The sequence below is a fragment of the Dromiciops gliroides genome, chromosome 6 (assembly GCF_019393635.1).
Source record: "Dromiciops gliroides isolate mDroGli1 chromosome 6, mDroGli1.pri, whole genome shotgun sequence".
Taxonomy (NCBI): Eukaryota; Metazoa; Chordata; class Mammalia; order Microbiotheria; family Microbiotheriidae; genus Dromiciops; species Dromiciops gliroides.
Window position 1 is genome coordinate 256,080,230 of NC_057866.1, and position 27,982 is coordinate 256,108,211.

At 40.4% G+C, this 27,982-nt stretch overlaps 1 protein-coding gene across 2 annotated transcripts in view; it reads right to left on the bottom strand.

Annotated features, from left to right (window-relative positions):
• Positions 1–6,694: 6,694 nt before the first annotated feature.
• The window catches only part of MRPL1 (mitochondrial ribosomal protein L1), a 49,893-nt gene continuing 28,605 nt past the window's right edge, over positions 6,695–27,982 (bottom strand). For both annotated transcript variants that reach the window (XM_043971541.1, XM_043971540.1), the window contains 3 exons: positions 27,240–27,346; positions 10,980–11,061; positions 6,695–6,912 (listed from right to left, as the gene is read on the bottom strand). In XM_043971541.1, the coding sequence (XP_043827476.1) occupies positions 6,791–6,912; positions 10,980–11,061; positions 27,240–27,346 (311 nt within the window). In that variant the 3' untranslated portion in view covers positions 6,695–6,790. The remainder of the gene's footprint in view (positions 6,913–10,979; positions 11,062–27,239; positions 27,347–27,982) is intronic.

The following is a 27,982-nucleotide window of genomic DNA, read 5'->3' on the forward strand; positions in this document are numbered from 1 at the left end:
TAAATTTTTCCCCAGTAAAACATTATAATTTCACAAGGGTTGTGGGGTTTTTTTAAACTATAAGCAAGTTTGGGATGATTTATTACTCCTGTACAAGCATACTAACATAAACATGAAATAAATTCTGTCCAGCAAACGAGATGATCTTGGCAGAGTGGATAGAATGCTAGCCTGGAAATGTTGGATTCCAGTTCCACTTCAGACACATACAGGCTTTGTGACCGCTTGTAATTCACTTAGCCTCTCAGAGTCCTAAGCAACTCTAACACTATAAATTGATGAGAAAATGAGGACCTACATTGGTAAAGGGAGTTTCCTCATTTTTGAGCCCCAGTGAAATCAAAGGTCTCCATCCTAACCTTATCTCTATCTCATAAAGAGAAATATGTTTGATCTAATGCAGGACTGGGCAACCTCTTGTCTGGGATTAGATACTGCTCTGATTCCCAATATTTCTTTGGTTGTAATTTCCATTCCATGGGCTATTCTGGTTGCGCCATTTAAAACTTAAAAGTTTTGCAAATTGGAAGAATTTTCAAAGAATGATAAATCGGCTGACCTATATCTCAAAGGGAGAAGATACATACAAAGGCCTATAATCCATCTCCCTTTCCCCTCTTCTACTCAGTTCTCTCACTCCTGAACTATTCTATTATTTCACATAACTTTAATCACTTCCATTAAATTCTCTTAAACTGGGCATAATACAGAGCTTAAGCATGTTTTTTGTATAGTAATGATTTGACAAATTGTATTCAATGGATTATTACTGAGTTCTTATAAAAAGCAAGTGAGGGGGCAGCTAGATGGCACAGTGGATAAAGTACTGGCCCTGGATTCAGTTCAAATCCAGCCTCAGAAACTTGACAGTAGCTGTGTGACCCTGGGCAAGTCACTTAACCTTCATTGCCTTGCAAAAAAAAAAAAAAAGCAAGTGAGGGGGGCATCTAGGTGGTACAGTGGATAAAGCACCGGCCCTGGAGTCAGGAGGACCTGAGTTCAAATCCAGCCTCAGACACTTAACACTTACTAGCTGTGTGACCCTGGGCAAGTCACTTAACCCCTATTGCCTCACTAAAAAAAAAAAAAAGAAAAGATCTGGAAAAGTTAAAAGAAGCAGATATAAGTCATTATGGCCCGGGCTCTTCCTGGCCCATATATGCTCGTAGAAGCCCCAGTGGCCAATGACTTTTCCCCTTACGCTGAGCATTCTTTCCCATCCCCTTGTGTGTATGCAGGAAATAGAGTCCAAGCCCATTCTGGAGTTGGTGTTCTGGTAAGATTGAAGACTCCTAATGAGTGCTGCTTGAGGGGGTGTCCTTCTTTGCAAGTTGTTGGAATAGTAAACTAGGTAAGAGCACATGAGCATTAAAGACCAAGTCTATTTCTGGAATATATGTATTCAGGTTATTGGGAATCAAAATTAAAATGGTGACCGAGATTTGTCTAATATTCTATTTACTAAAATATATATTAAGAATGTAATTTCTGGAAGAATAAACATTTTATTTTAGTCTCTAAAAGTCATCTTTAGGGGGCAACTAGGTGGCACAGTAGATAAGCACTGGCCCTGGATTCAAGAGGACCTGAGTTCAAATCCAGCCTCAGACACTTGACACTTACTAGCTGTGTGACCCTGGGCAAGTCACTTAACCCACATTGCCCCGCAAAAATAAATAGATAGATAGATAGATAGATAGATAGATAGATAGATAGATAGATAGATAGATAGATAGATAGATAGATAGATAGATAGATAGATAGATAAATGAATGAATGAATGGATAGATAAATAAAATAAAATAATAAAAGTCATCTTTATTGCATTGCTCTTAAGTGCTGCCATTCTCTTAGCAATGTTAAATATTTTATTAACCATAAAGAACCAAAATAGCTGAAGCCATTTGTAAAGAGCTCTGTCCTCTCTTCCTCATCTCATAGCGCTCCCTCACTCTCCTCTCTAAGGTAGGTAGCCCTTCTCCTCGCTGAGGTCAAACCTCCTCCCTGGACTCTTGATCCTATCTCTTCTTATTTTCTTCCACTATGATTCTCACTCTTTTCTTCATTCTTTAGCTAGTGGCTGCAAACATGCTCATATATTCCCCATGTTTAAAAAACTCACTTGATCACTAGTAACTACTAGTTCCTTTCCTATAACATCCTTCCCTTCTCAGCTAAACTTCTTGAGAAAACCATCTACACTCAAAGTGTCTACTTCCTTTTCTCTCCTTCACTTCTTAATCCTGGGTAATCTCAGTTAATCTTTGCCCCTCTCGGGGCAGCTTGTTGGTGCAGTGGATAAAGAACTGGCCCTGGAATCAGGAGGACCTGCGTTCAAATCTGGCCTCAGACACTTGACATGTACTAGCTGTGTGACCCTGGGTAAGTCACTTAACCCTCATTGCCCCCCCCAAAACAAACAAAAGAAACCCCTCCCAAAATAATCTTTGCCTCTCCAAAATTGCTAATGATCTCTTAATTTCCAAATCTAATGGCCTTTTCTCAGTCCTCATCCTTAATCTCTCAGCATCATTTGACACTATTGATCACCTCCTCCTGAATGCTCTCCTCTCTGGGTTGTCATGGTGGACTCAGCTTAACTCTTACCTTTCAACAAGTCAATCTTGGTTTCCCCACCAAAATGCTAGTACCAATTTACACATATACACAACCTTTTTTCTTTCTTTCTTTTTTTCCACAGTGCTTAGTATAATTTCTAGCACACAGTAGTAACTTAATATTTATTGACTTGACTTACCCTCTTGTCCTTTTTTTTCTTTTTCTTTTCTTTTCTTTTCTTTTTTTTTTTTTTGCAGGGCAATGAGGGTCAAGTGACTTGCCCAGGATCACACAGCTAGTGTCAAGTGTCTGAGGTCACATTTGAACTCAGATCCTCCTGAATCCAGGACCGGTGCTTTATCCACTGCGCCACCCAGTTGCCCCTAACTCTTCTCTTTTTGCTCTACACTAGATCTCTTGGTGATGTGAGCAGTTCCCATGCATGATTATCTTTATACAAATGATCCCTAGGTCTATATATACTGCCCCAGGCTCTCTTCTGAATTAGTCCTGTGTCACCATCTGCCTTTTGGACATCTTGAACTGAACATCCCACAAACGTCTCAAATTCAGCATGTTCAAAACAAAACTTATTACTTATTCCACTGCCACACCCCCCCCAAAATCCTTCCCTGTTCTGAACTTCTGTATTACTCGTGACAGAAACACTCTTCTTTCTTTTTGATAATAAACATTCTTATTTAAAGTTTTGAGTTCCAAATTCTATTCCTTCTCCCTCCCTCCCCTTCTGTCTTCCTGAGGTGGAAAGCAATCAGATATAGGTTATACATGTGCAATTATGTAAAATGTTACCATATTAGTCATTTTGTACAAGAAAACTCAAATAAAAGAAAAAATGAAAGAAAGTGAAAAATAGCCTGCTTCAGTCTGTGTTCAATCAATGTCAGTTTTTTCTTTGGAGGTGTATACTTCATCATTAGTCCTTAGGGATTGTCTTGGATGATTGTATTGGTGAGAATTGTTAAGTCAGTCACAATTCTTCATCAAACAATATTGCTGTCACTGTGTACAGTGTTCTCTTGGTTCTGCTCACTTCACTATACATTAGTTCATTTAAGTCTTTCCAGGCCTTTCTGAAGTCATCCTGCTTGTCATTTCTTATAGCACAATAATATTCCATCACTGTCATATACCACAGCTTGTTCAGCCATTCCCCAATTGATGGGCATTCCTTTGATTTCCAATTCTTAGTCATCACAAAAAGAGTTGCTACAAATAAGTCTTTTTGTACAAATAGATCTTTTTTTTTTGGGGGGGGGGGGGACGTTTTTGGGATATAAATCTAGCGGTGGTATTGCTGGATGAAAAGGCATGCAGTTTTATAGCCCTTTGGGCATAGGTCCAAATTGTTCTCCAGAATGGTTGAATTCGTTCACAACTCTAACAGTGACTTAGTATCCCAGTTTTCCCACTTCCCCTCCAATATCCAACATTTTCCTCTTGTGTTATATTTGCCACTCTGATAGGTGTGAGGTGGTACCTTGCAGTTGTTTTAATTTGCATTTCCCTGATCAGTAATGATTAAGAGCATTTTTTCATGTGACTATAGATAGCTTTAATTGCTTTGCCTGAAAACTGACTGTTCATATTCTTTGACTACTTATCAGTTGGGGAATGGAGCCCTTTCTAATTAAATCTATACAACTATTTGGCATGACTATTGAGCAATTTAAATTTTTCTTATTTCTTATCTTTGCTAATCTGACAGGAATAAGATGAAATCTCAGAATTTTATTTTCATTTCTCAGATGCTTCCAAACTATGCTATTTTGTGCACAGCCTGCTCACTTCTAGGAAATGATAGCTAGCATTTAAATTGTACTATAGAGTTTTCAAAGCACTTAAAAAAATATTAGCTCTTGGAGGCAGCTAGGTGGCGCAGTGGATAAAGCACTGGCTCTGGATTCAGGAGGAACTGACTTCAAATCTGCCCTCAGACACTTGCCACTTACTAGCTGTGTGACCCTGGGCAAGTCACTTAACCCTCATTTCCCTGCAAAAACAAATAAAAAAGTTAGCTCATTTAATCTTCACAGGGACCCTGGAAAGTAGGTGCTACTATTATCCTCACTTTACATTTTACAGGTGAAGAAAGTGAAACAGAGGTTAAGTGACTTGCCCATGGTCACACAACTAGGGTCTGAGGCCAGTTCTAGCACTCTATTCAATGTGCAACCCAGCTACCATTAGAATATAAGCTCCTGTGGGGAGGGATTGTCTGGCTTGCTTATATTTGTATACCTGACACTTAGTGTGGCATACAGTAAGCTCTTAAAAAATGCTGCATCTTCTGCAGAGAACAATTGCCATTAAAGGGAGACCAGAGCTGCAGTGATGACGCTAACAATGAAGGCCAAGAGGAGTTTCTGGACTGTTTTTACTAAACGTGCCAGAGGAACAGATTCAAGATGGTAACTCCACTTTCCCCTTCTCCTCTTCCTCCCTGGGATAGTATTTAAGTTCCAAAACTTATTTGTGTGTTTTTTAAAGTTTACTTTACAATTCTGGTCACCTAGTCTCTAAAAGCTCATATAAAGATAAAACTGTGCTTGACACTTGCAAAAAGCAAACAAAATAAAATAAATGCTCTTTCATTCATTCGCACTGATTTGAAGCTTTTTTTTTCCTCTGTACAATTGGGATTTTTTTGTTTTTGCTTTATTTTGGTGAAGCATTTGGGGTTCAGTGACTTGCTCAGGGTCACACAGCTAGTAAGTATCAAGTGTCTGAGGCCAAGTTTGAACTCAGGTCCTCCTGAATCCAGGGCCAGTGCTCTATCCACTTCACCATCTAGCTGCACTCCCATACGGTTGTTAACTTGCATTTTTTCTACTGCAAATTTCCTTTTTATTTGTTGTGACTATTTTAACTATTGGGGAAAGGCTCTTGTTCTTACATATGTATCGGTTCTCTACATATCTTGGACATTACATTTGTATCAGAAAAATTTGCTTTGAAAGGTTGTTTTTATTTTTTTGGGGGGAGGGAGAGGGGCAAGGCAATGAGGGTTAAGTGACTTGCCCAGGGTCACACAGCTAGTAAGTGTCAAGTATCTCAGGCCGGATTTAAGTTTTTTAAATCAGCCGTTTCCCTTCTGTTTACGAGTATTTTTATTTGTGCAAAAACTTCAATTTAAAAACTGCCCACTTTTCTCATGCTCCTTTCTTGCTTGTTCAAGTACTCCTCCTCTACTCCGCTACTTCCCAATTTGTTTATACATGACCTTTTATAGCTATGTCATATATGTACTTTGAGCTTATCACAATAAAGCATGTGGTGTAAGATGTTAACTTGAACCTAATTTCTGCCAGATTGCATGTGCCATTTTTCCAGAAGGTTTTGTGGAATTTAATTTAATACTTACCCTAATATTTGACTTCCTTGAGAATGCCACTGTTTTCATCTAAAAATATAATTGTGTACCCAATCATTCCATTGATCAACTTTTCTATTTCTTAACCAGTACCAAAAAAGTTTCAATGATTATTGCTTTGTAGTATAGTTTAAGATGTCACTAAGCCCCCAGCAATTCTAAAAGATAATCCTTTGGTATCTCAAAGATAATCCTTAGTTCGTTATGGAATTTGTAAATTGATTCTGGTAGTATTGTTATTATTATGTTATCATACTCCAACCACAAGTAAATAATTCCTTATCAAATATTTAAGATTTCCTTTATTTCTCTAGTATTTTCCATTTTATTAACATAATTCCCATGTCTTAGTAAGTATACTTACTTTATATATTTCATATATTCCAAAGTAAGTGAGTGCAATTTATTTTTTCTCTCTAAATGTTCAATGGTATTAATTTGGTTGTGGGTTTTTTTTGGTATTTTGTTGTTTTTTTGGTGAGGCAATTGGGGTTAAGTGACTTGCCGAGGGTCACACAGCTAGTAAGTGTCAAATGTCTGAGGTTACATTTGAACTCAGGTCTTCTTGAATCCAGGGCCGGTGCTTTATCCGCTGCACCACCTAGTTGCCCCAGTGGTATTAATTTGTATGCCCATCTAGTCCTGAATTCTTTTATGACTCATTCATTTTTTTTCCCCAAGATTGGGTTATTCAAATACTTCTTATCTGATAATCTGAGTCAAAAAATTTACTTTCGAGGATAAAAATAAGTCATGTCTTTATTCTGAAATCATGATAAATAATGTGATCTGCAAGTTATTAAATCTATTAAAAGTCATTTTACAAGATGGAATTTTTTAAATAGTTTCTTTAATGCTTTCTTCTGCTTTTACTTTTTCTTGAGGCATTAAGTGCTCGATCTTTATTAATAATCCTTCACTTGTTGAACTACGAAGAAATGCACGTACCACAAAAGGTTCTAGAAAAAAAAAACAAAACAAGATTTGTGTTACATTCAACAAAGCCCTGCTACCCACATGTTAATATGCAATAAGCAACACTGACTACCAAACTGTATTCAACTGGAAGTACTCTTCTTTACTGAATTGTTTACAATTCTAAACAATTTTTTTTAAAAAGTCTTTTTAAAGAAAGACTTCCCGGGGGCAGCTAGATGGCGCAGTGGATAGAGCAGCGGCCCTGGAGTCAGGAGTACCTGAGTTCAAATCCAGCCTCAGACACTTGACACTTACTAGCTGTGTGACCCTGGGCAAGTCACTTAACACCCATTGCTCTGCAAAAAAACAAACAAACAACAACAAAAAAAAAACCTTTCCCTTCCCCCCATTTAAAAAAAAAAAAAAGACTTCCCTTTTACCATAGAAGACAAACTGTCCTGAAATATCCTTGTGCTCACCAAGCAATTCATCTCTTTCTCGGATGATATTCACCCAAATCTCATTTTATGACAAGGTTAATAAAGAAAGGAGCAGGTGGCGACATTCACATTAAGTGAAAAGATTGTAAATATTTATTTTAAACATTCAGCACAGCTGCTACTTTGCCACCACTTAGTAAGATTCCCTGAAAAATAGATAAATTGAATTGTGATCAGCCAAGTGACAGCTTCCTTTAAAAATGGCCTATTTTCCCAAAGGAAACACCTGACTGCAGGTCAGCATGAGCTGGCCAGAACCGGATTGCTAGTTTAAGCAAATGATGTCATTAAAGAAATGAATGATGGGAAGAAAAAAAGATGAGCAGGTCAAGTGGCCAAACTGGTGGATAATGACCAGGCAGCCTCTGCACTCCACTAATACCCTTTTGAAAGCAAGAGAAAGTGAGGAAGGGCCACAGGAAATTTGCTGGGCCATCGATGGTAAACTTATGAGAGGGCATGGACATGGGTGACCCAGCATCAGTGGGCTAGAACAGAAGGGCTGTTACAGGGAACACCCACCCTGATGAGATCACAGATCCATGTTCAACAGGGTTACTACACATTAGGGAAAACTGTGTGTAGAAGGGGGCATTTCAGTGGAGATGGGTGAGAATTGGGATTGGGAAAAGGGAAGGCGTTCCAAGCACAGAAAACACTCAGCACGTGCACGGTTGGATCAGAGTTCTTGCGGGGTGGGACAACAAGGCGAGGCTGGAGCGGAAGCACAAGACTGCAGAAAGGCTGAATGCTGTGCCAAGGAGTCAGATCTTCATTCAGCAGGCAAGAAGCAGGCGCAGAAGAGTTTTGGTCAGAAGCGACACGACCAGATTTCTGTATCGGGATGTTTATTCCAGCAGTAGCAGCACAGAAGTTGTGCACTGGGAGAGGGAAAGACAGCAGGATGATCTGTGAGGAGGCCAGAACGGCAACAGAGGAGGCGGCTGGCAATGAGGGACCATCCTAGCATAGTGACAGCAGGAGGAGAGGGAGGGATGCTGCAGAAATGACTGGACATAAAGGTGAAAGGCAAGAGTCCAAGATGATCAACCAGAGAACAGTAACAATGTAGAGGCAGCTGTGAACGCCTTAAGACCTCTGAACTGATTAATGCAATGACCAATCAGGATTCTGAGGGCTGAAGAGGAAGCTTGTTACTCGCCTCCTGACGGGGGATGGATTCAAGATGCAGAATGACACACACATTCTTGGACACGGTCAATAGGAAAATCTGTTTTGCTTGCTTATATGAATTTATTACAAGGTTTGTTTTTTCTTTTTTCAATTGGAGGGGAGTAGGCGGGAGGGAGAAGAAATAAATACTTATTAGTTGAGGAAAAAAAGTAAAATAAAAGTTTTTTAACAAGTCAAAGATAATTCCAGAGTTTCAAATGTGGACAACTGGGAGAATAATGATGCCACAAACACAGACTTGGTAAGGTCAGAAATAGGAGTAAGTCGAGGGGATGTCACTGGGGAGTGCTGTTGTTCAGTTGTATCAGCTGTGCCCCCATTTGAGGTTTTCTTGGCAGAGATACTGGAGTGATTTGCTATTTACTTCTCTGCTCATTTTACAGATGAGGAACCGAGTCAAACAGGTTGAAGTGACTCACCCAGAGTCACACAGCTAGTAAGTATCTGAGACCAGATTTGAACTCAGGGAGATGAGTCAGTCTGCCATATTCCAGGCCTGGTGCTCTGTACACTATGGTGCCACCTAGCTGCCCTCGCTGGGGAGTGACGCCAACATAAAAAAGCACAAATCCCACCCCTTCCTCCAGTTTGGTCAATAAAATCCCCCCTTATAACAAGCAGGGACGGCCAAACAAACCAGACATCCTGCATCTCATCAAGTCGCAGAACCCGAGAGTCAGGGGCCCCATACAGGGTCCAAACTACACACAAAAGGAATCCTGCCCCAACACACCTGACATGGTCATCTAGCCTCAGCCTGAAGAGCTCCAATGAGAAGGAACCACCACCTGTCAGGGCAGCCCAGTCTGCTTCTGAACATCAGCCACTAGGAAGTTTTTCCCGACGTCAATCCTGAATTTGTCTCTTTGGACCTTCCCTGTATTGCTCCTGGCTCTGTAAGAGAAGCCTTCCCTATCTGAACGCAGCGACCACGCCCCGCCCTTAGTCTTCCCTCCTCCAGCTCTTCATGGTCATACGACATGACCTCAAAGCCCCTTACCATCTCAGATGCCCTACAGGTCTCATTCCATAACTTTGGCCCACCCTCTCTCTACTAAGAGGGAGGGAGACATGGGACCTTGTCAGTTCTCAAGTCAAAATTGGTCATGTACCGATCAAAGTTCTAATGCACAAACATCTTTTTCAAGAAATTAAACAGCAAGAAAGATGAGACAGACAGGATAGTGGTTGGTTAGGACAGAAGATCGAAGGACTGAATTTGAAATAATGATCTGTTTATAAAACATAATTGTTGGGGCAGCCAGGTGGAGCAGTGGATAAAGCACCGGCCCTGGATTCAGGATGGCCTGAGTTAAATCTGGTCAAAGACACTCGACACTTACTAGCTGTGTGACCCTGGGCAAGTCACTTAATCTCCACTGCCCCGCCCCCCCCAAAATAAATAGAAACGTAATTGTTACATTATTGCAAAACAGAATTTTTCAACCGATTGGATACAAAAGTGAGAGAAAAGGAGGAGCCAAGGACTAAGCCAAGACTGTGAACCTGAAAGACTGAAAAGATGGTGGTACTCTTGACAGAAATAAGGAGTTCAAAAAATGGGAAAGACAACTGTGGGGCACACTCAGAGTGAGACAGCATGATATGGACAATAACCAGCAAAGCAGATTCATGAAGCATGGCTGAATAGACAGGAGTATCCCAAAGACACAGAGAGGAGAGTGTTTCCGGGAGGAGGGTGTCCATAGCCGTGTGTGCTGCAGAGATGCCCAGAAGGGCGCGTTCTGAGAAAAGACCATTTGTTGGATTTGGCCATTTAGACATCAATGGGAACTCTAGAGAGAACAGTTTTAGTTGAGTGATGAGGCTGGAAAATTTACTGCAAAGGACGGACAAGTGAATGGACAAGGGAGTGAAGGCACTGAGCGACCGCAGGGCGGAGCACCAATTCCTGAGGTGCTCCCGTGGGTATCTCCTGAGCTGACATCAAATCACCGACAAGGCTCTTTGAGTCCAACCATTCAAACAGTTCTGAGTCCATTTAGCTGTACTATTATTGAGCCCACATTCTTCCATCTTTTCAACAAGAACAACATTGTCACAAAACCTGCCAACTGTGTACTGGAATTCACAAAGAGGAGGAGAAAAGGAATCTTTTGTAGAATTCAATTAAGCATTTACTGTGGTCCCCCAACGCCCAACTCTACCAGGGCTATTAGTCACTGTTCTTCAATGGATTCATGCTATTACTGATGACGAGAAACCGGAACCCACCCAAGCTCTCTCATTATGGATAACTCCAGACTATGTACTTCCACGGACCCTCCACAAATACCGACCCAACATGCTTCTCATCTGCGTCACCATCCTAATTTTAAGAGATTCCAGTTATCTCGTTAAAATTTTCAGTATATACACAGTATCCTAAGGTTTGCACACATCAGATAACTTACCACTACTCTGTGGTTTGTGCCTGCAGACATCGGTGATAACCGCTTGAAGATTAGCAGCTATCTCATTAGTTGGCATATCCAGCTGAAAGAAAATGATACAGTATAAACAATACAGAAACATGACTAGAGCAATCTTCAAATTGGCAAAGATGGCAAAAGAAATAAAGAAACCGTGCAAAGACAAAAACTCTTAACAGACCGTTGGCTCAGATGTGACTTGATCCAGCTGTTCTGGGAAATCATTTGGAGTTAAGAAAAAATGACTAAAGGGTCCATTCTTCAATCTAATTATTCAGTGATGAGGTTTAAACATCAGAGCAGTCAACTAAAAGAAAAGTTCCATGTGCATCAAAATAATCACGGCAGCACTACTTATAGTGGCAAGAATCTGGAAATACTCTGTGCTCATCAACTGGAAATGGAAGACTGCTACACTCTTAAGCAATGAATAATTCAGAGAAATATGGGCAAACTTATGAGCTGATAGAGAACAAGAAAGCAGAATCTAAAGAATGATATGCACAACTACAACAATATAAACAAAAACTACATTAAAAGACAATAGAGGGGCAGCTAGGTGGCACAGTGGATAAAGCACCAGCCGACCCTGGATTCAGGAGGACCTGAGTTCAAATCCGACCTCAGACACTTGACAAGTACTAGCTGTATGACCTTGGGCAAGTCACTTAACCTTCACTGCGCCACCCCCAAAAAACAACCAAAAAAAAAAAAAAAGACAAGAGAATTCAGGTCAAATACAATGGGCAATGTTGACTCCAGATGACTTACATTAAATATATTTTCTTTCATTTAAGAAATTATAGATTCGAAAAAAAAGAGAGAGAGAAAAAGAAATTATAGACTCTAAGAGTAGAAAGTGATGTTTTGCCAGCCTCAATTACTATATTAAACAGTTTTATAAAACTTTCTTTTTTGCTAAGGAAAGTTACTAGAGAAGTATTTACTGTAAAGGGTGGTATCAAAATAAAATCCATGCTGGTGAGAAAAAAGAAACAAGGAGAGATAATAGATGATTGGAAATACAGTGACTAAACAAAGTGTTTCTATTTTGTAACAGTACTCTGGCAAAAAGGAGACCCTCTTGGGGAGACATGGGGCTCCCTGACCAACCACTGCTTTGTACAAATGGGCTGCCTGCCAGTCAGTCCCCTGCTCTCTTGTGCTGATGCAGGGTCAGACTAAGTCCCTGTCAGAACACCCAGTTTATGTCTAAGGAAAGGCCCCAGGGACCTGCCAGACATCGAACCCCGTAATGAGTTCAGGTGCTAAGAACATGTGAAACAATGGGAATTCCTTCAATGCAAACTTTTATTGCAAGTAACAGGGAAGAAGGGGAAAGGGAGAGAGGAAAAGGAGCCCTGACGTACAATTCAGGCAATAACAGCAACACAGAGCACTGAGGGTAGCTGTGTTGGGGAGCACAGTCACGGATCCAGTCAGTAGGCACAGAGTGCTCCAGGAAGAAGCTATGCTTCTGCTAGGGGGCGGGTATACTCCAAAGTGCCTGAGGTGGGGTCCTTATACTCTGATTTCGGGTGGCCCCCCTGGAGCCAATAAAGTTGCATATGAGGGATCAGGGCCAAATATAATTTATAAGGTTCCTTATCAAGGAGAAAAACAAGATGGTGGTAGACAAAATATTATCTTAGGGGGTTGCCTAAAAGGCAGAAAAACTAGCTGGTGGCAAACAATATTATTTGGGGGACAGAGCTGTATTACACTTTGAAAAATGTTACTGCCAGTGTTTCTCCATGAGTGTGTTTATAAACTATAGCCTCCCTTAAGGGATGACTGTCACGGTGGTCTCAAGACCACCAGGCCCGATCTTATAACAAACAATTAAATCTTATAAACTACCCAATAAAACATCCTACTGTGAAAAAAAAAAAAAAACCCTCCACATAAATCTCATGTTGACGTGCAGTTTTGATGCCACAGTAATGAGACGTACACACGGAACCACACTTGGCTGGCCTAACCCACACTGGCAATAACCTTCTAAAATGTTTCAACTTTAGATTCCTTGTCTTCAAATCAATTTGTCCCAAGTCTTTACTTCAGCAGAGCAAGAAATACCCTTGGGAATCAATACTAATTACCTTGCATCAATCGGTTTATTGGAATATTTTTAAAATAATGAAAAGGGAAAAAACCCCTCACATTTAGGCAGCACTTTAATCAGCCCCTCCACAAAACAACTTGGAATCATTCATCCAATCACACCACATACAATGCCATGCATTTTCCTGTTTTCTTAATCTTCCTATATTCCAAAGACTGCGGCAACAAAACAAGGATCACTTCACTACTTAGTAAATACTAATGGCAAAATAAGCAAGGAATGTGTCCTGTTCACAAAACTAAAAAACAGGGGCAGCTAGGTGGCACAGTGGATAGAGCACCGGCCATGGAGTCAGGAGGACCTAAGTTCAAATCCAGCCTCACACACTTGACACTTACTAGCTGTGTGACCCTGGGCAAGTCACTTAACCCCAAGTGCCTCACAAAACAAACAAAAAACCTAAAAAACAAATCAAATGTTTCTGAAGTTCTTTTGTTTTACATTCAAATAAGAATTTGGGGGGGGGGGGTAAAGATACCAAATTACTTAAGCCAGGTGAATCAGAACATTTAAAGATTTGAAAAATGAAGTCACCTAAGGGGGGAAAAAAGCTTCTAAAATTAAATTATTTTTAACTAAATGGCAAAATTGTTTAGTAAGAGAATAGGAGTTTGGGCAGCTAGGTGGCGCAGTGGATAAAGCACCGGCCCTGGAGTCAGGAGGACCTGAGTTCAAATCTGGCCTCAGACACTTGACACTTACTAGCTGTGTGACCCTGGGCAAGTCACTTAACCCTCATTGCCCAACCAAAAAAAATTAAAATTAAAATTAAAAAAAAGATAATAGGAGTTCATACAATATGTCTATCAAATTCCTCTGAAGAAAACACTAGCAGACAGAAATCCTAGGGGCAGATGTTTTTACTTTGCGCTGAAGGAGTATTGGGGTGGGGGGGTGGGGGCAATGATAGGAAGCAATAGACTGCTTGAAGATCAGGAGAACCTGAACAGTTTCCAATTTCCACCATGCTTTATATCCTAAGAATCTGAAAGATAGGGTCCCCATACAGTACCAGTGGGTGTAAGCAGCAGACCACAAAGTACCTCCAGGAGAAAAGACTGAATGGATTCAATGGAAAGGCTGAGAACCCCGCAGTGAGGCCCCATAGCTGGAAACACTCAGTGGTACTGAGTCTGGGACTTTGTGTCTCAAACTGTTATAATACAGAGCGAGATCATGGACTCCACTAGGTTCTTGGGGCCAGGAACCCCGTTTTTTGCCCCGCACACAGTTTAATAACGGCATGCTGGCTAACCCAACACCTTCATAAGGAGGAAGAATAAAATGTATTTCCTAGCAAAGTCACACCAAAAAGTACTTGGCATCACGATGGAACTGCCAGGTTACCACATTATGCAGGATTTGGCAAGGTTTGTATGCCCACACATCTACATTTTGCCCATCTGCCTTGGGGGGAAATGTTTGATTGGGACAGCTTGGTTTTTAAGGACATCATCTAAAGCTACTTAGAACAATTTTTAAAGAGGCAACAGATTACAGGCAGTATCTCCCTAGATATCAAGAAATCTTTTATTTCTTCTGGCTTTTGTGAGACAAAATGGCATCTCCTTACAATGCTGGGGTTGGGATAGAGAATAATAATAGTTCACAAGAACGACATACCTTCCTCAAAGCTAACTGCAGAAAACAAAGGATTACCTTCCTTTCAGGACTATCTTTTTTTTTTTTCCACTATCATGGGAGGGGCAGAAGATGAAGGAGGGACTCTTAGAGGGATGGGTAAAATAAGAAATAGGAGTGTGAGAAAAGAAGACAAAGTAACAGGGATAGGGCAAAAAGAGAGGCTGAGAAGGAAAACAGTGAGTAAAAATAAGATGGAGGGAAATTCACAAGCATTGATTATAAGCTCGAATGTGAATAAGATGTTTACAGTGGCTCTCTTTGTGGTGGCAAAGAACTGGAAGTTGCAGGGATACCCATCAATTGGGGAACAGTTGAACAAGTTGTAGTATACAATTTTGATGGAATACTGCTGCACTATAAGAAATGATAAATTCAATGATCTTAGAAAGGAACAGGAAGACTTGCATGAAAGAGAGAGAAGTGAGCAGAACTGAGAGAACACTGTATATGATAACAGCAATATAGTTTTAAAAACAACTTTTGAGTGACTAAGTCATCTTGACTATTATACAATACACAAGTTAAAAATAAAGGGCAGGGGGGGCAGCTAGGTGGCGCAGTGGATAAGGCACTAGCCTTGGATTCAGGAGGACCCGAGTTCAAACCCAGCCTCAGACACTTACTAGCTGTGTGACCCTGGGCAAGTCACTTAACCCCCATTGCCCTGCAAAAACAAAAACAAAAACAAAAAAAATAAAGGGCAGGGGGGCAGCTAGGTGGCCCAGTGGATAGAGCACCGGCCCTGGAGTCAGAAGTACCTGGGTTCAAATCCGGCCTCAGACACTTAACACTTACTAGCTGTGTGACCCTGGGCAAGTCACTTAACCCCAATTGCCTCACTAAAAAAAAAAAAAATTTTTAAATTTTTTAAAAAATAAAATAAAATAAAGGGCAGGGGCAGCTAGGTGGTGCAGTGGATAGAGCACCAGCCCTGGAGTCAGGAGGACCTGACTTAAAATCTGGCCTCAGACACTTGACACTAGCTGTGTGACCCTGGGCAAGTCACTTTACCTCCATGGCCCCACGCATGCTCGCTCGCTCTCGCTCTCGCTCTCTCTCTCTCTCTCTCTCTCTCTCACACACACACACACGGCATATGAAGAAAGACACTATCTGCATCCAGAGAAGAACTCATAAATAGAAGTATGAATGCAATAATTTTATATAGGCAACTATTTGTGTCTAATGGTAGCCATTTCTAGGACGGGGGTGGGGAAAGTAAAAGAAAAATATGTACATGATAACTTTATTACATATTTACAAGGAACAGCAAGTTGTACATAATAGATTTGGAGTTTCATGTGCACCTTTTTAATTATATTCTTATATTCTGTGATGGAAACGCTTGTTTTGTCCAGAAATTTAAAATAAAAGAAAAATTTTTTAAAAAGAAAAGAAAAAATTTTTAAAAGAAAAGACATGTTACCATTAGTCCATCAACTAGCAAACACAATTCAATTCCCTATGGGACACATAAACGTGATCTGCTTTCCACATGTAATGGTCCGCTCTGGTAAGTGGAACGTCAAGGCCACGAGGGCAGGACAGCATTGGTTTTTGCCTTGGTGATCTGAGGGCCTTGTTCATTAAGTAGGTGCTTACTACATTCCTGTAAAAATGAATCTGTTAGGGGAAGCTAGGTGGTGCAGTGGATAGAGCATCGGCCCTGGATTCAGGAGGACCTGAGTTCAGATCCGGCCTCAGAAACTTAACACTTACTAGCTGGGTGACCCTGGGCAAATCACTTAACCCCAATTGCCTCACCAAAAAAAAAAAAGAATCTGTTGAAGCACTTTCTTGGGAGAAAATGATGGGACAACATCAATAAATTTTTAAAATCTACCTGTTTCAAAAAGAATTGAATATAAGTCTTGCTTCAAAGTTAAAAGAGACAGTTATACTTCCTATCCCCAAATATTCTGGGAAATCCCCAGTGGTCTGATGAATAATATTCTAAGACACTGGGAAATTGGCACTGAGAAAAAAAGCAGTTTCGTTGTTCTAATTTTCCTAGAGGTAGGCAAACTACTGATCGCTGACTCAGTCTACCTAAAGAGACACTGAGGCACAGGTCTTCAAATATCTAAATTCTACTGCCACTAACTCACTTTGCTTTGTGCTAATGAGTACTGACAGAATTGTCCTGGGGGGTTTGTGACTCCATCATTTTTAGATTTTCCTTTATGAATATTTTCCTGAAAATCAAACCTATTATACCATAGTATTAAAAGAAAAAAATGACAATTTTATGTTTTATGATTAATTTAAAGGGGTAAGAAGACTAAGTAAACCACTCTTGGTTTTTTAAACTTAACTTAGCCATAGATTGCCTTCAGGCTGTGTTTCTCAATGCACACACCCATCAGTCTTGCAGAAGCAGCCTTCAAAAACTGCGACTCTAATAAAGATGTACATTTTGTAGTTTTTCTCAACTCATGAGACATAGGTTCTTTTTTCCCATTCCAGCACATTCACTAAAACTAAAGGCATTTAGATTTCAACATATATAATTAATTCCATCATGCTTATATTCACAGGCCTGCGTTTATTTACTTTTGTTACAACATATACTTCAGTTTTTATCAGTTGCTAGGCTGCCAATAATCTTTTGGCAGAAAATATCAACGTTGCTATTTATTACATAAGCAAAATGCAATAGAGAGACCAATTGTTTACTGCTTTCAGAAGAAATGGACCATATGGAAGACAGGCACATGTAAAAATTTCAGATTTGAAAATGGCTATGAGACCAGTTGGATCAGGCCCCAACATGTCCATGTACACCTGAATACCTGTCTAAAAAGATCAGGTTTGCCAACTCCAGCATTTCTCAGGAGCTGAGTATGTGCAAGGTCAGAAAACAATGACAGCTTCAAATGCTCTGCAGTCTGAGTGATGTCTATTTAAACACAAAAATACACACAGCAATGTAACTGCTCAGATTTACAGCCTTATATGTAAAAATTCTTTGCATTTATTGGTTGTGGAATTCAATCCTACATATAAATTTTATAGGCTTTATAATCTGATCACACTGTCATTGTTTTCTTAGTAAGCAATGCCTCTGGTGGAAGGAGGCCCGGGTTCAAAAGTCACTTTAACTGTAAGATGAAACAGTGTTTAGCAGACCAAGCACTGCAGGCCAGGCCTGACAAGGCTGACATGGTAACGCATGTTCAATGAAACATTTGGAAAATATCTGACCATTTAAAAAAAAAGAAAAAGAAAAGCGAGCCAGAGCTCCCTTAGCCCCTTCGGTCACAAGAGTTCTTCCTGGAGGCTCCAAGTGAGGAAGGGTCTCTGCCCTCTCCCAATTTACCCACTATGCCCCTGGTGCCACTACCCTCTGGTTCCCCTCCCCTTTTATGTGCAATAGAAACTCTTTCAGGGAGGGCAGCCAGGTGGCGTCATGGCTAGAGTGCTGGGCCTAGAGTCTCCTCTTCCTGAGTTCAAATCTGGCCATGAACACTTACTAGCTGTGAGACCCTGGGCAAGTCACTTCACTGTTTGCCTCAGTTTCCTCATCTGTAAAATGATCTGGGGGAGGAAATGGCAAACCACTCCAGTGTCTTTGTCAAGAAAACCCCAAACGGGATCATGAAGAGTTGGGGAAGAGACTGTCTGCCTCTTTCTTCCAGCACAGCCTTAGTGCTGAGAGGAAGACTGGACAAGAGGTGGCTGTGGCTCAGGAAAGCTCCTGGGGCCCCTGGGTTCAAGTATCAGGGCCCAGGGAAAGCTTCTTAGACTCAAGCAACCAGGAAGTCTCATTGAGCCCCTTTCCCCCAAGTCACTAAGACCTCAAGCTTTTCCTTTGAAGGAAAAACTGGTTTAACCGCATGGGGCAAGACATTAGGATACTGGTCACACGACACAGAGTAAAAACTTTTTTCAGAATTGCCCTTTGGAATGATTTCTATGACCTCACAAACTAAAAGTGGATTTCATAGTGTAATGGTGAAAACTTATTCAATAATCCAAGATAAAGCCAATCCCATAGTCAGGCTCCACAATGTTCAAGCAAGAGATCCTTTTTTTACATTAAAACTTCATTAATTGGGGGCGGCTAGGTGGCGCAGTGGATAAAGCACCGGTCCTGGATTCAGGAGTACCTGAGTTCAAATCCAGCCTCAGACACTTGACACTTACTAGGTGTGACCCTAGGCAAGTCACTTAACCCCCATTCCCCCGCAAATAAAATAAAATAAAATAAAATAAAATAAAATAAAATTTAAAACAAAACAAAACAAAAAAAAAAACTTCATTAATCAAAAAAAAAAAAAAACCCAAAACTTCATTAATCCAAGACCTAGTTATTCAGAATTAATAATAACTCAAAAACTGACGTGGCTGAAGCTATACAGTAAAAAAAAATTGGTAAAACAAATTAATACTGTATAACTTTAGGGGAAGATTCTACGCACTTTGTTCAACAGCAGCTGATAGGCTAATTATATCATCATTTATCTTTACTGCCGTTCCCCGCTAATCCTTCCAAGTTTAGGGCCAGCCAAAAGATGGCTGCTTTTCGCTCATATTGCCCACCAAAATGCCCCAGCGCAGGCATCCAAACCGGCATCACACCAGGCCACCTTCATGAGAAAAGAATTGGTACTGGTGCGAGGCCTCTTTTATCTAATAAAACAAATTTCATCAGGGCAATTGCCGTGCATCAGAATTGAATTTGGACCCTTGAATCAAACAGATTTTTTAAACCGCTTCAATGTCTTTCTGAAAGACCCAGGTGCAGTGGTAAGATCGGTGGCAATGCCAAGAAAACACGGCAGCATTCACGGAGCAGCACAATCAGACCCAGGTGCCAACACCTTCACTGTTAGTCTGACAGCTGCTCCTACAAGAGTGGATCATCTGGGGCTGTCCTGGAGAGAGGAGGTCAGGAAGGGAAGCTATGGGTCAGGAGGAAACTGCTGCTCCCTAGAGCTCTAAGGGGGGAAGAAAAAAACACCAACATCCGTGCAGTGAGTCGGTGCAGAAACATGAACCAGGAGCGGCCAGTGCCCACGCTGGCATCTAACCGTCAGCCTCCTCTCCACAGCTGCGGGACTGACGCGGCTCCACGGGGCCAGTGGGAGCTGTAGGTGATGCGTGAAATGCCCTTATCCTCAGATCTGGCCTGAACGTCCATCACACGGGAGTCACAAAGCTCTTCAGTGGCAGGGGTGTGTCTTCTCTTAGGAGAGGCCACCTCTCTTCTCTGGGGCCTGCCTGGGCCACTGGTTACTTGGCATCCAGTTTGGGGTGTTTCCTGGTGGTTCTTTCCATTTCTGTGGCAGCAGCCACCATGCATATTGCTTTCCTGGTTCTATTACTTCAGTTTTCATCAGGTGTTATAAACCCCCTTCCGTGCTTCCCTGCGTGGATCATGCTTGTGGTTTCTTACAGCACAATAACAACATTCCATTCCATTCCATTTCCTACTACAGTGTGTTAGGCCATTCCCAAGGCCAGAACATCTTTGTTTCCAATTCTCTGCTACCATCATACGAAAAACAACAAAAAAAAAAGACCTAAGAACTGTGATCAGGGTGACTAGGTTGCACAGTGGATAGAGCACCGGCTCTGGAGTCAGGAGGACCTGAGTTCAAATCTGGCCTCAGACACTTAACACTTACTAGCTGTGTGACCCTGGGCAAGTCACTTAACCCCAATTGCTTCACCAAAAAAAAAAAAAAAAGGACTATTATCAATGCAACAACCAATGTAACAATCAATCTCCAGAATACTGAAGATGGATCATGCTTACCATACAGTAGCCTCAAGGGGCAGGGGTACAAATATGTGGGTTAGTTTGACTAACCTTATTCATCACAAGGGAAGGCTTTTTTTTTAACTGAGGGTAGAACTACAGGGGGAAGTAATAGTGAAACCAACTCCTGCCCCTGAAAAAAACACCAGAAAAGAATAGTGAAATATTTAAAAAACACACAGTAGGGAAAAACAATTTCAGAATGCAACACATAAGCAGAGGAATGTTAGAATTACCATGTTAAATTTAATGTACACTTTTTTAAAAGCTGCAACTGAGATGAACAGTAACATACACGCATGATAATCCTACTTTTCTATCCCTTTTCATGTAAGGAACTGTTCCTATTGTTTGTCAAGGTCAAAATAATAGAAAATATTAAAATTTAAATGGATGGCTGGGAGAACTGGAAAATAGTATGGCAGAAACATCTTACACCATTCACCAAAGTAAAGTCAAAATGGGTACAAGACCTAGCCATAAAGTGTGATACCATAGGCAAACTAGAAAAGGAAGGAATAATTTACTTGTCAGATCTCTGTGGAGGGGAAGAATTTATGATCAAAAATGAGATAGAGAACATTACAAAATGCAGTGTGGATCATTTTTGATTACATTAAATTAAAAAGTTTTTGCACAAACAAGATTAAAAGGAAAACAGAGGGGCAGCTAGGTGGTACAGTGGATAGAGCATTGGCCCTGGAGTCAGGAGGACCTGAGTTCAAATCCGGCCTCAGACACTTAACACTTACTAGCTGTGTGACCCTGGGCAAGTTGCTTAACACCAATTGCCTCACTAAAAAAAAAAAACAAACAAAAAAACTAAAAAACTAAAAAGAAGGAAAACAGAATGATGGGAAATAATTTTTATAGACAGTGTTTCTGATAAAGGCCTCATATCTAAAACACAGAGAACTGAATCAAATATATAAAAATACAAGTCATTACCCAATTGAGAAATGGTCAAAGGATATGAACAGGCAGTTTTCAGATGACAAAATTAAAGTTATCTACAGGCACATGAAAAAATGTTCTCAATCACTACTGATTAGAGAAATGCGAATTAAAACTACTGAGGCAAAAAAAAAACTACTCTGAGGTACCACCTCACACCTATCCAATTGGCTAATATGACAAAAAATGTAAATGATAAACGCTGGATAAAATATGTGAAAATTGGAACACTAATGCACTGCTGGTGGAGCTCTGAACTAATCCAACTATTCTGGAGAACAATTTGGAACCATGCCCAAAAGGCTATAAAACTGCCTACCCTTTGACGCAGCAATACCACTACTAGGTCTATATCCCAAAGAGATCATAAAAAAGGGAAAAGGACCCACATGTACAAAAATATTTATACCTGTTCTTTCTGTGACAGCAAAAAATTGGAAATTGAGGGGATGTCTATCAACTGGGGAATGGCTGAACAAGCTGTGGTATATGAATGTAATGGAATACTATTATGCTGTAAGAAATGAAAAGCATATGGGGGGCAGCTAGGTGGTGCAGTGGATTAAGCACTGGCCCTGGATTCAGGAGGACCTGAGTTCAAATCCCGCCTCAGACACTTGACACTTACTAGCTGTGTGACCCTGGGCAAGTCACTTAACCCTCATTGCCCTGCCCCCAAAAAAAAGAAAGAAAGAAAGAAAGAAAAGAAAAGAAATGATAAGCATATGGATGTCAGAAAAATCTGGAAAGACTTACATAAAATGATGCTAAGTGAAATAAGCAGAACCAAGAGAACATTGTACACAGTATCAACAACATTGTGTAATGATCAACTGTGAGACTTAACTCTTCTAAGCAATGCAATGATTGAAGACAATGCCAAAAGACTTGTGGTGGAGCATACTCTGCACATTCAGAAAAAGAACTATGGAGTCTGAATGCAGATTGAAGCATACTATTTTTGCTTTTGTTATTACTTTTTTGTTACTGTTCTTGTTTATTCTTTCTTGAGTTTTTTTCTTTTGTTCTGATTCTTTTCTTACAGCATGACTAATGTGAAAGTATGGTTAACATGACTGTAATGTATAACCTATATCAAATTGCTTGCTGTCCTCGGGATGGGGGAAGAAAGGGATGGTGGAAGAAAAATCTGGAACTCAAAAAAAACCTTTACATGTAATAGGAAAAATAATTAAAGTAAATAAAATTTTAAAAATAAAGTTACATTTGTAATTTTTCTTTTAGAAAAAATAAATTAAATTAAAATGAACAGAGGCAGCTAGATGGCACAGATAGAGCACCGGCCCTGGAGTCAGGAGTACCTGAGTTCAAATCCGGCCTCAGACACTTAACACTTACTAGCTGTGTGACCCTAGGCAAGTCACTTAACCCCAATTGCCTCACTAAAAAAAAAAAAAAAATTTACAAAAAACAAAACAAAAAAAAAAAATGAACAGAGGTATCTCTCATAACTATAGTTATGAAAAGAATTTTTCACTTAAAAAGAGATAAATCAGAAAAGATTAAACAGATACTTTCAATTACATAAAACTGAAAATCTTTTGCATATAATAAAATAAATGCTGCTTTAGACGAACAGGGAAATTGCTGATTGAGTAAAAAAAACCCAACAACCTTTGCACCAAATATCTCTGGTAAGAGTCTGGAATCCAAGATAATAGGGAATGAAAACGAATATGGAAGGCTAAGAGCCATTACCCAATAGAAAAATAATTGAAGGAAATGAGCAGTTTCAAAAAGAATTGCAAACTATTAATAGCGATAAGAAAGATTTGGTTCCATACAACAAAATGCCACCTTTAAGGTTCTCTCCCAACAAGGCATCCACAAACCATACATAAAATCAACACCGCTCTGATCATAAACACCAGATAAGCAATGAAACAGGAGACACACACTCAACAAAGATGCTCCCCATCACCATGGTGGAAAAGTAGCACGACAGCCCAATGAAAGGGGATGACAAGGTCCTGTAGAAGTTACTATATTCAGATACTGCTGCTCTGGCCACACCAAACCAAGAACTTTTCAAAGCCTCCTGAGATCTATAGCTCTTAGAAAGAATTTGGTCCAACCATTCACACAAGAATGACCAAGTGGATGAAGAATGTAAGATTACAACGTGTATCTGGATGGAAAACCTACAGAACCTGTTCGCCAATGGATATACCTGGGAGAGACAGTACAAAGAGAGAACATGTTGGGCCCAGAATTGAACAGGAGGAGGGCAGGATGGACTGCCTTTGGAAAACTACAGTGATCCTCTACTGACAACAAGCTTCCTATGAAAGTAAAAGTTTATTTTAAAAATGCTAACACTTGGGGGCAGCTAGGTGGCACACTGGATAAAGCACCAGCCCTGGATTTAGGAGGACCTGAGTTCAAATCCAGCCTCAGACACTTGACACTAACTAGCTGTGAGTCGCTGGGCAAGTCACTTAACCCTCATTTCCCTGCAAAAAAAAAAGAAAAAGAAAAAAAAAAGCTAACACTCTATTGGTATTACTCTATGGCCATGAAAAATGGAACACAGCAATATCCAAAGAACTGAAAATAAATATCACATCAAAGCTGTGACATATAACTAACAAGGAACTTCCAAGAAGAGACACATAAGGTATCATAAAAATAGAACAACAAAAAGATGGTTCAGTCACATGGTTAAGGCAAGTGTAATGATTGGAATGACGCCACCTGCTGGAGACCTACTGTAGGAAAGCTCCGCCACGAGGAGAAGGCGTCTGAGGGCAAGCCATGCGGTTTTCCTTGGCATCAGGAAGTGACGTTTGCTCGTGGGTACTGTCTATAAAAGAGGAGAGGCTTGTTCTCTCGGTCTCTTTCTGAAGGACCTCAGCGAGGAGAGGAGCTGGAGACATTGGCTCCCTGAGACAGACAGCTGAATCTAGGCCTTTCTCTCTCTCCCTCTTCACCAAATTCTTATTCTCCTTAATAAATGCTTAAAAGTCTAACTCTTACTAAAGCTTGTAATTTATTGGCGACCACTCATTAGATATTTTAGACAGACTAGCTAGAATTTTAGCCCCTTACACCAGTAATCACAGATAAATAGTGACAGAGATGTCAGCATCTTGGACAGCCCTCTGGTGGTGAAGTGACAATGGAACATGGATCAAAGTCACAAAGAACAGGCCGCAGTCTACAATATTTGGTGGAGAATCTTCCTTGATCATATCAGAGATTTCTGTGAATATTGACAATGAAATATTGCTTAAATCACTAACGAGAGAAATACGTATCAAAAAAATTCTGATCTTTCACCTCATCCACAAACTGGCAAAGAGGATTATGAAAGATGAAATGTCGATTAAGGAAGAGCTGCATGAAGATATGCTCACTAATATGGTGCTGGTGGAGCTGGGAACAAACCCAACCACTATGGGAAGCAATTTGGAGCGTTCTACTCTGGGAACTACATTTTAGGAGGGACATTTATGGACTGAAGAGTGTCCAGAAGAGGACAATTAGGATGACAATGGATCTCATGTTCAAGCAATGGCAGTTGTTTAAGAAGGGAGGGTGTATAGTCTTCGAACTATCTTCAAGGTTTGTCTTGTGGAAGAGGGAGTAGACACTTCTTCTAGGTCCCAGAAGAAAACATTAACAGTAATGGTTGGAAGTTACAATATAGCAAATTTAGATTGAGTTCAAGAATAACATTATTTTTTTGTTTTGTTTTGTTTTGTTTTTTGTTGGGCAATGAGGGTTAAGTGACTTGCCCAGGGTCACACAGCTAGTAAGTGTCAAGTGTCTGAGGCCAAATTTGAACTCAGGTCCTCCTGAATCCAGGGCTGGTGCTTTACCACTACGCCATCTAGCTGCCCCCAAGAATAACATTATTAATGATTACAGCTATCCAAAAGTAGAATGTCCTGCCTCAGGAGGTAGGTTCTCCTTCTTTACTACAGTCCAATTCTGTGGATTTAATAATTCATTTCAATAAACACCTACTGTGGGGGCAGCTAGGTGGCGCAGTGACTAGAGCACCGGCCCTGGATTCAGAAGGACCTGAGTTCAAATCCAGCCTCAGACACTTGACACTTATTAGCTGTGTAGCTCTGGGCAAGTCACTTAACCCTCATTGGCCCACCCAAAAAAAAAAAAAAAGAATAAATATCTACTATGAACAAAATTTTGTCCTTATCAACAGGAGAAACAGACAGAATCTCTGCCTTCATGGAACTTATTAATCAAATCTGAACCCTACGGAAGGGCTATACAGAAAATAGGGGTTGGGAAAGACATGCAAACACAAATGTGTGTGTAAAAGCATAAACCTCCCTAAAAAAGCTAACCATTTCATAATGATGACAACATATACCTAAGTTATACAAAAAAGATAATACATAGTAGTCGATACTATAATTATTATTATGCATAATTGTATTACATATTTTGTATGATTCCAAAGGAAGGAGGACAAACACGAAGAGGAAGAGATTGAGAAGCACAAGGTAAATTATTAGCCATATACACGAAAGTCATATGAAGCTGTGGAAAAATTGGAATACTAATGCATTGTTGGTGGAACTGTGAACTGATCCAGCCATTCTGGAGAGCAATTTGAAACTATGCCCAAAGGGCTATGGGACTGTGCATACCCTTTGACTCAGGATTACCACTACTAGGTCTGTATCTCAGAGATCATAAAAAAGGGAAAAGGACTCACATGCACAAAAATATTTATAGCAGATCTCTTTGTGGTAGCAAAGAATTAGAAATCGAGGGAATGCCCATCAATTGGGGAATGGCTGAACAAGTTGTGGTATATGAATGGAATGGAATGGAATAGTATTGTGCTGTAAGAAATGATGAGCAGGCAGATTTCAGAAAGACCTGGAAAGACTTAAGTGGACTGGGGCAGCTAGGTGGCGCAGTGGATAAAGCACCAGCCCTGGATTCTGGAGTACCCCAGTTCAAATCCAGCCTCAGACACTTGATGTTTACTAGCTGTGTGACACCGGGCAAGTCACTTAACGCTCATTGCCCCACAAAAAAAAAAAAAAAAAAAAGACAAGCAGACTGAGGCTGAGTGAAATGAGTAGAACCAGGAGAACATTGTACAAAGTAACAGCAACATTGTGTGATGATCAACTCTAATAGAAATGCCTCTTCTCAGAAGTGCAATGATCCAAGACAGTTCCAAAGAACTCATGATGGAAAATGTTCTCCACGTTGAGAAAAAAAACTGTGGATTCTGAATGCAGATTGAACCATACTGTTTCTACTTTGGGACTGTTTTATTTTTCTTTTTTGAGGTTTTTCTCTTGTGTTCTGATTCTTCTTTCACAATATGACTAATGCAGAAATATGTTTAATGTGATTGTACCTATATAACCTTTATCAGATTGCTTTCTGTCTTGGGGAGGGAGGGAAGGGAGAAAAATTTGGAACTAAAAATCTTATGAAAACAAATGTTGAAAACTATCTTTACATGTAACTGGAAAATAATAAAATGCTTTTATGATTATAAAAAGGAAAAAGAAAAGGAAAAAGCACAAAGCACAGTATGGATATCAGATATGGCATTACTTTGGCCTCCAGTTTTGTTTTTCACTAATGAATAGTTTAATGTGTAAAATTTCACAAAACTCTTGAAAGTACCTTAGAAGTTATGTGAGTCTTAAAATTGTTACTGATGTTACTATTACATTTTGTTCTTTTTATTGTAAATTTTTTAAAAAGTTATGCACCAATAATACCCACTGTAACTTACCAATGCTATTTGGGTCTGGAGAAAGTTTTCTCTTTCTTCATCTACCGCAATCTCATATCCAGCTTTAAAGAACTGAAGCATTTTCACAATGTCATGATTGATGGAATCTGGTGTGAGAAATATAAAGTCTCATTTACTGAATGTTTCTCAGATGTGAGGTAAAACATCACAGGATCTTTGAGTGGACGAAGAGGCCTCTAATGCCTGCTAGTCCAGTTCAGACCTGAAGCCCACCTCCACTGGTCCTGACAGGTCCTGACCCAATCTCTTCCCAAAGGCTCTCAACAAGGGGAACACCCTGTCTCCAGAGGAAGCCCATTCTCCACCAGGACAGCCCTAACCGTTAGAAAGTTTCTGCTGGTGTCAGGCTAAACCGTGGGCCTCTGTGGCTTCTACCTGCTGCTACTGCTCTGCTCTCTTTAGACATACAGAGCATATCCAAGCCCTCTTTTGTCTGACTCACCAACTGCCTCCTGGACATTCTTAACAGGCAAAGGCTTCTCAAACTCCTCATCTCTAAGACAAACCCGGGTGAGTCACGAGCCCCCCCTCGTCCTCTGCACAAACAACCCTCCATCTCCTAGCTCTGTTCCCCAGTACTCCCTGGTGCTCCTGCATTCTGGGAATGTCCTCCTTTCTCACCTCCACCTCTGGGAATCCCTGATCCTGAAAAGGGACAGGGAACCACTCAAGTGTACTGAGCAGTGCCTGGTCAGACCTAACTTCAGGAAGAAAAATTGTTT